Source organism: Natrix helvetica, assembly GCF_964273705.1.
Source record: "Natrix helvetica genome assembly, chromosome: 8".
Classification (NCBI taxonomy): Eukaryota; Metazoa; Chordata; class Lepidosauria; order Squamata; family Natricidae; genus Natrix; species Natrix helvetica.
In genome coordinates this window covers 11986451-12000349 of record NC_138559.1, presented here as the reverse complement: position 1 = coordinate 12000349, position 13899 = coordinate 11986451, and the positions used below count along the sequence as shown (strand labels likewise).

Genomic DNA, 13899 nt, shown 5'->3' with positions numbered 1-13899 from the left:
CCCTCTCCTTCCTCCCCAGCGGCGTGGCTTTGTCTCGAGCCCACTTCGAAAAACAGCCTCCTTCCAACTTGAGGAAATCCAACTTTTTCCACTTCGTCTTGGCTCTCTACGATCGGCAGGGCCAGCCCGTGGAAATCGAGCGGACGGCGTTCGTGGACTTCGTGGAAAACGACAAAGTAAGGGTCTCTTTTTTTCCGACCTCCTGTCCTTTTTGCTTGCCCCAATCCAACCCGCCTTACTCTGCCTTTCTTGCCGCAATGAATGTAACACTATCCGTAGCCAGCAAAAAAAAAAAAAAATCTTCCCCCAAATTACAGTGGCATCCAGGCAGCTGCTTTTTTTTTAATTGATCCTAGGGAAGCTGGGCTCCCGAATCATAATTCTCATTTTCCTTCTTCCCGGGTTTCCTTCGCGAACTAATGATTCGGCCCGGTTGGGTCAATTTCAGTCTCGAGTTTAAAAGCTACCCCTTGCCTCAAATCCCCAGCTAGGACGGGATTCCGAGCGAATCTGGACCTACCCGAATCCGAATGGATGGGAGAGCAGCTGAGTTTGATTTCCAACTGAAAGAACTTCCCCGCCCTATTGAGCTACAGGTTGAGAGCACACCTGGAGCGCTAGTCAATTTCGCCCGCTGTTCAAGGCGGGCCTTGTTAATTTCACGCATAAACCCAGGTTGTCCCTCTCCTACATCTAGTCTTTTCAAAGCAGGGACAGGTCTTCTCCGAAAGAAGAGGGTGGAATTTAGGACTGTAGCCTCGACTTAGCTTTTCTTCGTGGTGAGGAGAGGGAAGGGGCGATGCAACTGGTCAGAATTTGGACACTTGTGGCTTCCCGCTCTTATGATCTTTGCGGTTCAGGTAGCTGTTAGTTTTTAAACGGACATTTTTCCGGTATTAATTGATCGGGGGTCCCGACAGAATGAACTTCAACTGCCCTATTTTCAGGGGTTCCTTTGCCTCACACTCTTGGGTATCTTTCTTTAAACAGACACTGCTTTGCTCTGAAAGATTGTGCCCAGTTGTGAAAAGTTTCAGGAGGAAAAAGAACTAGCCCAACAGGCTGTCCCTTACCTTCCTGGTAATTTTAGCAGGATCCAAACCACAAAGTATCTCCCCTTGCATGGTATTCGCATGAAGCTGGCATATGCAGCCCTTGGGAAAAGGCTATAGGCAATAAAAATGTAACGCTAGTTGGAAAATCTGCCTCCTGTTGAGGAATTCTCACTCCTGTGAATCTTAAATCGGGACAATGTCATGTAGGGTTGTTTGGGAGCAAGAGCCCAATAGAACCAACTTTTTAGCAAACTATATCAATTTGCATGTGTTAACTAGAGTTAAAAAGGAATTTCCTTAAACCCAGGTTGCCATGTTACTAAGCTTCTATTGAGCGGAGTGGCTGTGACTTGTAACTCCCATTAAGCCTCCAACTCGTGCCTGTGTGATATGTCTAGTTTATAATTCAGTGTGCTGCGGGAGCTGAGAAATTTAGATTAATTGAATAAACCACAATTCAGTTTTGCATTAAGTAAGCACTGACAAACGCAGTTATTGCAACTTCTGAACAAGCAGCAGGAAAGATGCTGATGCTGATGTTAATTCTGTGGCTGCAAAGACTCATGAACTGAGCTTATTTCTGGAAACGCTCTAGCTGGGTTCACACATCCCAGTAACTACAAAGTAGCTTGTTCAGATCTGGTTCATTGTTGTGCTAAGCTAGCCAGTGTGATTTATAAGGCACGGTTTCTAGTAGTGGCAACTCACCTTAATTCACTAAATCAGTGATGGTGAACCTATGGCATGCGTGCCACAGGTGGCACACGGAGCCATTTGTCAGGGCACGTGAGGCGCTGCCCCGTCAGCTGGCCAGCGCCCATGCGCGCGCTGGCCAGCTGAGTTCACCCTTTTTAAAAGCCATTTTTCACCCTCCCCAGGCTCCAGAGGCTTTATAGGAGCCTGGGGAGAGCGAAAAGAGCCTTCCCTGCCTCCCTGGAGGCCTTCCAGAGGCTTCATGATGCCTCCGGAGGGCTTCCGGGGGGGGCTGTTTTTCGCCCTCCCCATGCTCCTATAAAGCCTCTGGAGCCTGGGGAGGATGAAAAAAGCATGCAAAAATGGGGGGGGGGCGCCTGTAGTATGCGCATGCGCACTGGGGGGGTTGCACATTGCATTATGGGTGCGGCACTCCTGCAAATGACTCCCCTGCGCTCCTCCCGCTTATGGCACGCGAGCCAAAAAAGGTTCGCCATCGCTGCACTAAATCATTAGATCAACACCATTAAGGGCTTAGTGTGATGTGTGAACCCAGATTCTTCCTGAAACATTTTTCCTTTCTTTTACTTCTCAGGAGCAAGGCAATGAAAAAACAAATAATGGGACTCACTACAAATTGCAGCTTCTGTACAGCAATGGTAAGTCCTTCCGCAGCTCACTCTCAACCAAGGGCCATGGAGGAGTAAGCTAATTATCAGGGTTAGCTTTCCCCAACGTGGTGCCCTCTAGGTGTGAAAAAGGTAAAGCCACCTGTCAACTCCTGGTAATGTCATAGACATGCATATATCTCTTCATGGTCAGGTTATACAGTTTTCTTGGAAGCAAAATGGACATTCTTTCCTGTTGCCTTCTTTGGAAATTTCTTTTTAAAAAAACATTTCAGTTTACATCTTGGATTTTTCTGCTTGTCTTCCACCCAAACATTTAACCAGTTCCGACTTCGCTTATCTTTTAGGACCAGAGAAGGATGCTTGATGCTTATATACTAAAAATCATTGGTATATTTAGTTGAAGGTTCCATCACCTCTAACCAGTATGGGCATTACCCTGACTGGGCATGATGGGAGGGGTGTTACAATATTCCTCAAGGTGTCTTCCAATACATCTTGGAAAGCATGAGATTGGGGAAGGGTTAGACAAGGCAATATGGAACACTGGTTTTTTTTTTAAATAATGGAGTTGGTCTCCATCAGGTAGTGACAAAGTTGTAACATACAACTTTGTATGAATGTCAATAATTGTGCAATGCATATGTAGTTTTGATATCTCCCCAGGAGTTTATGCTATAGTTTTGGGATGTGGGTTTAGGAAAGCTACAAAGGAAGGTGGCCCTGGGTGGAGGCACACTTACCCAGGTATTGGAGTTGGGTGTCTGGCACGGTGCCTACCTCAAATGATTTGCAAAAGCCAACAAATGAATAAAACCATCCAAAGATTCCCTGTTGCATCTCAAGTCAATTTCAGTTTTGATGTTACTGGCATCAGCAACACATTTTACTGTACAAATCCAGACTGGAGTTTCCTTTTTATAATGCGGGATTTTTTTATTTTTTTTTTGAGAGAGAGAGAGAGAGAGAGAGCATAACATCTACTAACCAGTAAAGAACAAGAAGGGATGCGGTGGCTCAGTGACTAAGATGCTGAACTTGTCGATCAGAAGGTCGACAGTTTGAATCCCTAGTGCCGTGTAACCTCCCGTTCCTTGTCCCAGCTTCTGCCAACCTAGCAGTTCAAAAGAATGTTAAAAAATGCAAGTAGAAAAATAGGAAGCACCTTTGGTGGGAAGGTAACAGTGTTCCGTGCGCCTTCGGCATTTAGTCATGCTGGCCAAGTGACGCCGGATACGTCTTCAGACACCGCTGGCTCTTCGGCTTTGAAACAGAGATGAGCAATACCCCCTACAGTCAGGAACAACTAGCAGATATGTGCGAGGGGAACCTTTACTTTGAAAGAACAAGAAAAGACTGGTCACACTTTCATTTTTTCTAATAAATATATTCCACGGTTACCACTTTTAGAAATTTGTAGCCTGTGAGACTGACCTTCAGTCGACCTTCACAGCATTTTATTGGAAACTCTTGTCCTTCCTGACTACACCTATTCTATTCAGAGGGAGGAAAGCAACTGATTTTCATAAAGGTTCCACTTCTGTCTCATCCTGAACCCAGGTCACAAATTTGGATGACTTTATATTTTTATTTTCTGGATGCCCTTTGTATTTTATATTTCTTGGGTATGTTTGAGGAGCATCACCTGGTCTTGCAACCATCAGAACCTTCGATTCCTTTCTGAAATGGATTGATGTGTGGTGGGACATGATTAGACTTCCCTTCTAATAAGTACTCAACAGATCAAGTGAATATGTACTGTACACATCTCTCTTTGTAAGTGGGTAACTTAGTTCACACATCATACCTAGCTACCTTGTTTAAGTGTGATTTATTATTGGAACATTTCAGTTCCAATAACACACTGATCCCTAAACTATGGCTTACAGAACACAACAATTGGATTTATAGGATACACTAAGTGACAAAGAAACAAATCACAGTTTGGGTTAGTACAGTCTGTGAATGTAAGCAGAGAAAGAATGGGTAGTGAATCTATTAGTCATGGTTCAGTTTGATAATTTCAGATGTGGGACTAGATGATTTTGTACCAGGAATGGCAAAAGATTAGATCCAGATGTAATACTTGGACTGGAGCCAATGAAATCAATGAGGCTTAAGTTGGTGGTGAATAACCTAAGCTCCATTGACTGTAATGGGTCTATTTGAAGCAGCACCTAGGCAACTTTGGTTGATCTCAGAAATTAAGTAGACTGTCTCTGGTTAATGCTGAGATGAGAGACCTCTTGGGAATTCTGAAGCTGTTTTCTAGGCCGGGAATCAACAATTAAACAACTTTTGGAAAAAGCAGTGACCATGTTGTTATTGCTGAGAATGCTTCATGAAGGCAGCCCAACTTGATTTAAGGGCAATTTTATTTTTAACTATTCCAAATATGACTTAGTTTGGATCCAGTGACATATTATTAATTTATTAAAACATGGTAAGGCAGTCTGCCTACGTTTTGAAGGCCTTCTGATTTATTTTGCTGAATGACACATTTGCCCCAAAGAGTCCTGCTTACAGGTCACCACGGAAAAATGGGAGAGGGAAGGAAGAAGGGAAAATTGGAGTGGAGAGAAATGCAGGCTGATAAAAGAGCGTTAGAAAAGAATGAGTTATTGATATATAGTAACTATTCTTACTCCTGATTTTATCCCCTGGAAGTTAAAATTATCATTGACTGAATATGAATGGTCCTTAGATGTGATGAATCATGAAGATGTCTGTATATGAATGCCATGTGTCTATGCTTTAGCATCATGCCCTTTGGTGTCTCCTTCCTATGCAGCTTACTTGTGAGAGAAGGCAGCCTATAGTGGGGAACAAATCCTTTGAAAGAGTCCCATGTTTACCCTTCACTCATCCTTTTTTTCTTTCTGTTCCCTGTAGGTGTCAGGACTGAACAAGATCTATTTGTCAGACTCATTGATTCAGTCACAAAACAGGTGAGATTTCTGCCCCCATCCTTTAACCTCAGCCTATCTGTGTTTCTTATTGTTCAGAGAAATAGTCACCATACCTTATCAGGGATAGTTTGTATCGTCTATGAAGGCTGCTTCAAGGAAGGGTTGGAGACTTCACTTGCAATATGCAAACAGATGCTTTAGGTCTGGTGCCATTTTTTAAAAAATCACAGTGGAATTGCATCTCCCAGCATCCCAGTCTGCAAATGGAGAGGACACGGTCAGAGAAGGTTATTCTCGAAGATTTGCAATTCCTTGTCCTGTTTTTATTTTCAGACTGACAAATCATAGCAGAGAAAAGATTGATCCATGCATTGTGTTGAACCATAATGCAGCTGATTTGATTTGGATTTATCTTAGTTGATGCACTTAGTGTTTCTACTTTAGGGAACTAGGGAATAGGGTGTAGCAAATCCCAACAGATTGGAAGTTAGGTAACATGGCTAACTCATGCTTCGCACAATGTGCGAACCCACGCACTCTTTCCAAGAACAAATTCATGTAACCCAGGCTTGTATCCACTTTCTGCAAGCCACATAACTGTTAAAACTTCACCCAGTTCAACATGTTACTAAATTCTATTTAACAAAAAAGAAGGTGGTTAAATACACCCCCCACCCCCAACTCAGTTAAAAACCTCCTGTCCTGCAATACATCTAGCCTGCTAATCTTGGAAATGTGTGATTTGGTGTTGTGCAAACCCATTTTGCATGATTAGCCAACTGGAGCTGCTCAACAGTGAGCTGGGGAGCATAAAAATTAAGCAAACAAATACTGTAACTATTAGGATCTCTTTCAGCCTCGTCCCGTTTTTATTTTCAGATTGATAAATCATAGCAGAGAAAAGGCTGTCCTATTTGTTTTCAACTGACTCCCCCATATTCTCCATTGCTTTGCAGCCTATCGCCTATGAAGGACAAAACAAGAACCCAGAAATGTGCAGAGTTCTACTCACCCATGAAGTTATGTGCAGGTAAGACAATGTTGTCTCTGGAGAGTCTCAGTCATCCAGGTGATGGTTGCCCCAAAGGCACTTTTTCAAGAGGCACAACTGGACTTCCTTGTTTTCCTTTGAAGCTGTTTCGCTTCAAGGAAGTCCAGTTGCCTCTTGGGAAAGCGCCTTTGGAAAACCAGACAACGTTTTTCCTTGATGTTCATGGAAGTGGCATGTGATGCAATCACACTTTAGTCGCTAAACAGGCCTCCATGCCGCTGTGGCTGAGATTTTTGAGGAGGAAAAGAAATGGGACAGATTTGGATGAAAGGGTGATGAACAATTTTCACCAGTGTGAAGGCTAATTATCCAGTCAAGGAGCTGAGAAGGTCACCTCATTAAGCAAAATCTGGAAGCATTCTTAATTAATGCTCTCAATAAAAGTTTTAAAGCATAATATTTGGGAAGACGGAAGTCTTCTCTCTGTTCAGCCTGGCATTCACTGACTTTTAATGTCCGTTGTTCAATTGTGGCTTTGCTTTATTTACAGACCAAGTCCATTATAGCTTGTTAAAAAAAAGTATAATGAAACTTGGCTTAGTGTCATGTGTCAACCTAGCCTCTAAATTTCTTGGACAGGAAAGAAAGGGCGCACCCACATGGACGTTCCAGCTGTGTTTTTTTTTTTAAATCAAGGAATATTTCCAACAAAGTGGGAAAAGAAAATAAAGGGATGCAACTTCTAGAGGGCTCCGGACTGGCCTACGATGGTAGCAATCCAGCCAGTTTCTCTCTTTTTAAAGATTTCCTGAGAACAGGGGAAAAATTCCAGAGAAGGGCTGGAACACTAGATAATATTAAGCCAGATGATCTTAAGACCTGGGAATGTTCACCCAACTCTTGGCTACAGGTTCTGCTCTGTTAAGGGACTGGGATATTTTTTAAGAGGAGGTTTACTCCATATTTTCCTGAACTTTAGTTTAGCAATGTAACTTTCACAGCTCCCGCTTCTGAATCAGTGTATACATCTCTGCATACAAGCTTAAAGTCACATGAAGACCGCAGTCCTATCCTCTCATCTTTGCCTTAGCGCCAACAATTATAGAGCGTTGTCCTTTGTCACCATTGCCCCAATTTAACAAGAAATGAGCATGCTTTCATTTAATGCAACAATGGTGCAGTTGTATGCATGTCAACTCAGATATATATGTGTGTGTGTGTGTTGTATTTGTACTGATAAATAAATAAAGGGAGACTAGTATAGATCTATTTTGAGCTAATTAGCTCTCATCAGCTAGCCATACCCTTACTGGGATAAGGGTATGGCTAGCTGATGAGAGCTAATTAGCTTGAAATAGATCTATACTAGTCTCCCTTTATTTATTTATCAGTACAAATACAACACAAATATAAAAAGGCAACATTAAAAATAAAAATATGGTTTTCTGCCTGCATGGTCTTCTGTGATAAGCCGAAGGACAGAAAGAGGGAGTAGTGACCTTCCTCCCATATTTAGGCATACCAGGGGTTGTAACACACACACACACACACACACACACACACACACACACACACACACATACATACATACATACATATATACATACCCTGAAATAACTAAGAAGTAAATACTGGGTAGATTTAGCTATAACTACATTTTAATTTTTTCTCTCTTCTTGTTAGCATGGCACCTGAGCTATCATATAGAGGTAGTCCTCATCTTACAAAAGTCCCTTTAATGACCATTCAAAGTTACAGGTGCTGAAAAATGTGGCTTATGGCCGTTTTTCACAGTTGCAACCTTTGCAGCATGCCCCATGATCACATAATTGAAATTTAGATGCCTGGCAACTGACTCATATTTATGACCGTTTGTTGTATCCCAAGGTCATGTGATCAGCTTTTGTGACTTTCTGACAAGCAAAGTCAAGGGGGAAGCCAGATTCACTTAACGATGGGGTCACTAACTTATCAAACTGCACTTAACAACTGTGGGAAGAGAGGTCGTAAAATGGGGCAAAACTCACCTAACAAGTGTCTCACTTACCAACAAGAATTTGGGGCTCAGAAGTGGTCATAAGCTGAGGACTACCTGTACAATGAATCTGTTAGATAACACAGATCTAAAAAGTTCTCTGCAGAAATCCCCCCACCTCTCCACCTCTTCATGTAAACTGTTTCCCACTCCTCCCCCAGAGAAGGTAACAATAGCAATAACACTTAGACTTATATTCCACTTTATAGTGCTTCGCAGCCCTCTCTAAGAGGTTTACAGAATCAGCCTATTTCCCCCCAACAATCTGGGTCCTCCTTTTACCCACCTTGGAAGGATGGAAGGTTGAGTCAACCTTGAGCCTGGTGAGATTTGGATTGCCAAATTGCAGGCAGATGCCAGGCAGCAGAAGTAGCCTGCAGTACTGCACTCTAACCACTGGGCCACTTCTGATGTTAGTGAATTACTATTGAGTATGATGTTTTTACTTCTATTTTAGTGACAAGGAGGTTAAGTCAGATGCAGGAATGTTCTGCTTGTTCTAAGACACAAACTCATCACAAACTCACCAACCTCCTTGACTGCTCTCACTTCCCCGTAACGCCATTGGGCATTGCTGGATCAGGAAGTCAGGAGAGTTAAGGAGGTTGGAAACTGATGGAAAGTAGTCACAGGAAATATCATCAGGATCATATGACAATATCTTCTGCCTCCCTTCGGGGGCGGATAGCATCATTTCTTGAACAGAGCATGCAGCTCTAAGGTGGTTTGTTCTGCAATATATACACTATGTTACTTAAAGGGATTCTTCCATCCTTTTAGAAGGACTTCCTTAATATAAGTAGAAATATTTTCCTTGGTAAAAGTGCAAATGCAATGAATTAAGTGATAGCATTAAAAAAAATTAATCTCACTGGTTGGATTTACAGAACGTGGCAACCGTGTTCTCCTTTTCTGAATTCAGAACACATTGAATGCAGAACTTTGGATACATTGTGTTGATCCATAATTCAGCTGATTTGATTTCAATTATCTAACTTGATGAACTTAGAATTTCTGTTTTATAAACTAGGTGTAGCAAAACCCAACAGATTGGAAGTTAGGTAAAATGGCTAACTCATGCTTGGCACAATGTGTGAACCCACACACTCTTTCCAAGAACAAATGCATGCAATCCAGGCTTGTATCTATTTTCTGCAAGCCACACAACGGTTAAAACTTCACCCAGATCATCCTGTGCTACCCTTACTAAATTCTATTTAACAACAAAGAAGGTTATTTAAATACCTTTCCCCCCAACTCAGTTAAGAACCTCCTGACCTACAATACATCTAACCTGCTAATTTTGGAAGTGTGTAATTCAGTGTTGTGCAAACCCATTTTGCACCCAGAGTCACTCAACAGTGAGCTGGGCAGCATAAAAATTAAACAAAGAAATCAATATTAGGATCTGTTCCAGTCTGGCTTTAAGCGTAAGATAGTTTTGCGTCCCTCCAGAGGGTAGGGAGAATATATTTCAGTTGGTTCTGCTAGAATCTCAATATCTTTTGGGTTGTTTAGTTGGAATGGAACTTGGAGAATGAAAATAATCTGTTTCTTATGGCTGTTTCTGTGGTTTTTTTTTTGGGGGGGGGGCATTATTTCATAAGATGCTACCAAGGGAATCTCTCATATGCTGTTATATGGCTTGGATACCAGGAAAGTTCCACCTTGTCCTCCTGCTTTTTAATACTTATGCAAAAGCACCAAGAGAGATTGTTAGGAACTGGGGATTTGATGCCCTCAAAATGCTGATTCTACCCAGCTCACTCCATCAGACATTTCCAAGTCAATGTCTGATGTTAGAAATGGACTAGCTGAGGACAAACAAATGGAAATTTAATCCAGACAAAACAGTGGTGCCTTTTGTCAATCAAAAGGTTGCTGAGAGAATAGGGAATTCAAGTTGCAGTGGATGGCATGATGTTTCCTTTGAAGACTGAAGTTTCCAGTTGGCTGTTTTGGGGATTTTGCTCTGAATCCGAAGATTCAGGTTTGATGATGGGTGGGAATGCATTTGCAGTTAAAGCTAGTGCATCCTTTCCTGGATTTGTCAATGAAATCACAGTAACATGTATGCCTTAACTCTCCCATTTGCTAGATTTTTCTTATTGATTGATTGATTGATTGATTGTGTGTATGTGTGTAGCACAATTAGAATTTTAAACCTGTGTAATGGTTGCTCTTGTTTTATCTGTATTTTGTTGTCAGCGTCCCAGGGCACTATTGTTATTGAAAAGGAGAGCAACAAGTTTAACAATTGACTATTAAGATGAAGATTTCTAATTGGCTAGAAGCAGAGAGAACACATTCTTGCCCTTAGCTCTCCACTATCTAAACTTCAACCAAAATGACAGACAATTTGGGGGAAATTATTTCTTACCTCATTAGCTCATTTATATTTTCAGTGCTCACAATCTACTCATATGTAACTTCAATAGAATTAATTCTCAAGTGAAGCATGCTTAAATCGTCTGTTTTAAATTAGTGTAATGATAACAGAAGAAGATTGATGAACACACACAAAATGGATGCCAGTGAAAAGGTTAGTTGTCCTTTGAAATGAACACAACTTCTGGTGATTTGAGGGAGATATTTAAGTAGGTTTCTACATACCAATAAAGGAGAATATTTGTAACTCAGGGTTGAAATGAAAGGTTCTTGGTGCTCTCTGAGCTTGGTTGTTTTCTTGATGACGTTTCATTACCAAACTAGGTAACATCATCAGTGCTACTCAGCACTGAGAGCACCAAGCTCAGAGAGCACCAAGGACCCTAGGTTTCTATATAGCAGAAACAGTATCCTCTTTTCAGAATATTGTTTTCCAACTTCCTCCCAGTAACTTACTTAACTTTGAGATTTCTCCCATCCAGGCAATAATCAGATCCAACCTTTCTTAGATCTCCAAATCACATTTAATTGCTGCTATGTAACTAGGTGTCAAATCCCACTGGAGAGTTAAATCCATCTTTAAATCATTTTCACTGAGCTTAATTTACTGTTTTGTTTTTTAAGAAGTAGCAAACAAAAGAAAGTTTGTTAAGACTTTGCTAGACTTAAACAAACCTATTTTGTTTTAAATGCCCCTCCAAAACTGAAAAAAAAAGGAGGGGAAACAGAAAGAAATTAGCCGAAAAAGGAGGCATAACTATTTTGAATGATTCTATCTGGAAACTAAACGAAATAAAATGCAGCTGTTGGCTGAAAGCATTAGTTCCTTTATGCGGTGGTAAATGCGATACTTCATGGGTTCAAGATTTAGCTCTATGAAATTAGCAATTAATTTGTGCCTTCTTTAGACACAATATTCATATTTTGCATTTTACTTGTTGACTTCTTGAGAAAGTTGGCCCAGTTTTAGAAACAGAGATGTTTGTCCCAAGGAACAGTGCAACATAAGCATAATTTTATAGGATGATTAGAAAACAAGGAGGGAAGAACATTCAGAAAGCATTATTTTTCTTAGAATAATACCAAACTGATGCGGGCATTTTCCCTTCAGAGATTTATGATTATGTGATGTGACAGGCTGCACAAATGCTATTCCCACTATCTGTTTTGGTCTTCTATTTGTCCAGATAAACCTGTGTTTAAAGCTAGCTAGTATAATACTTTAACTTTATAATTATAAAATATTTTTTGTTAGCTGGAAGGTCTCTTAGTTTATAAATCAGCTAAGAAACATGATACTCTTTTCAGGAGATACAAAAACTTAATAGAATAAGACAACTTTATTTGAAATCACCTTACTTGGACAGTATTCATAATTATTAATTTGTTCATTAAAAAAGCCCCACATATCTTAACTTTGGATTTATGTAAAAAAAAACCTTCAAAGTGAAAATAATCTTGACATTATTTTTTGGCATCACAATCAGATTTTGCCATGGGCAGATTTCAGCGGTGCATCAATTTTTAAAGCTGATCGTTTAGTCTGCATTAGTATAACAGTATACCAAAATTTAACGTACCACCCTTGCCGCTAAAAACGGATGCCCATTGTCTTGGAATGACAGACTGTTCCCATCTACCTTCCTTGGAAAATAAACATCTTTTTGATTTGACATATAGAACAGTGAGACCGTTCTGCTTGGATGGAGACAAGTGTATCCAGAATCCGTACATCTTTCTCCGGGTGACAGATGCGAGCCTAGGAAGAATGTTGTCTAAATATTTATGCAGATGCAGTGATGTGTCACTGGTAGAAAAAGGAAAATCTCTGTTTCACAATAATTAGCGTTCTTGTTTAGCATTTCCGTGGTGGAGCCGAGCTGTTTGCGTTATTGATGGCTGCCTCCTAAGTCAGTTCATGCTCTCTGAAGTCCCACTGATTCTAATGAAACTCCCCTCTGAACAAAACTAGGTGGCATGGAGACGGTAGAGGTACATCGGGCAGCAATGCTTTCTTCACGGAGCAGAATACGGGCGCGAACACTTGGTTGGTCAGATGGGTATAAATAAAAATAAGGCATGTCTCCTGGAATAATCCTTTCCCCTTTGATTGCCAAGTATTTGCAAGATGCAAACGGTGCTTTGTTCAGCTGTTGCCAGAAGCCTCTCTGCCCTTGATGCTTGGGGGTGGGGAGGGGGTGGGGTGGGGTGAAAAGGTATTATAATGTGAACAGAAGTAGTCTCGAGGCCTACAGCTGGCTAATAACAGAGTTGCATTGAGCGCAAGTGAGACCCACAGCTGTGACTTTCGCCACGAGGCTGAGACTAGACAGCAGCAGACAGGATCGGCTGAGCCAGTCAGCCAGCGAGCTTTGGGTCTTTATTGGCCAGATGGTGTGAATTTAGACACTTTTGTTATGCAATGCCAGGGAGGAGTTGAGGAGAAGAAAACAAAACAAAGGCCACCATGCTGGGGGCTTATTTCGGTTTGAAATTAGAGACAGATTTTTTTTTTTAGTTGAAAGCTGAATTTTAAAACCTTTTTTTCCCCCCTGGAATTGGGAAAGATGTAAAACTTTCTTTGAGATTTCTGGGACATCCTGGTTCATCACATTATACTTTGGGTAATCCTGGGCATGTGTATAAAACACAATATTACACCATTCAAAAACAAAAAAAAACCCAGCAGGAATTTATTAATATTTGTTTTAATAAAGCAAAAGGCTGACATGAGGTTCATAATCAAGATAGAGATTGGTCCAATGAAGGTGTCCGTTAAATCTTCACCTGGAATCTGGGTTACCTTCCCCGAGCCTGCAACATACAGCAGCTAAGCTTAGAAATGAAGAAATAACCTGCTTTGTATTGGCTGGATTCATATATTCACAAACATATTAACCATGATTTACTAACAAAGTCTGAACAGAATGATGTTAATATTTAGCCATAACTTATATTTTCCAAAGAACAGATCGCACCTTTAAAGGTAACAGTGCTTTGCTTAGCCATGCTCCATAATGGACCAGTCAACACAACACAACATAACACAACAAACCTAAGATAAGCAAACTAGGTTATGCCTTAGCTCAATGCTTGCAGCCCGGTCTGAAGCTTAGAAAGATGTATTGATTCATGGCTAATTCATTGCTAAGAGCACCTGGCTAAGGGTCTCCAGAATTTCATGATGGGCTTTTTGCAA

At 41.0% G+C, this 13899-nt stretch overlaps 1 protein-coding gene across 8 annotated transcripts in view; it reads left to right on the top strand.

Moving 5' to 3' along the window:
• Nucleotides 1–13899, top strand: part of EBF2 (EBF transcription factor 2) — a 258315-nt gene that overhangs the window by 6361 nt on the left and 238055 nt on the right. For 6 of the 8 annotated variants that reach the window (XM_081960763.1, XM_081960768.1, XM_081960765.1 and 3 more), the window contains exons 2-5: nucleotides 20–176; nucleotides 2344–2407; nucleotides 5270–5325; nucleotides 6243–6316. In XM_081960763.1, the coding sequence (XP_081816889.1) occupies nucleotides 20–176; nucleotides 2344–2407; nucleotides 5270–5325; nucleotides 6243–6316 (351 nt within the window). Of the gene's footprint in view, nucleotides 1–19; nucleotides 177–614; nucleotides 861–2343; nucleotides 2408–5269; nucleotides 5326–6242; nucleotides 6317–13899 lie in introns of those variants that run through there. The other 2 variants (XM_081960770.1, XM_081960769.1) reach the window with 2 other exon arrangements.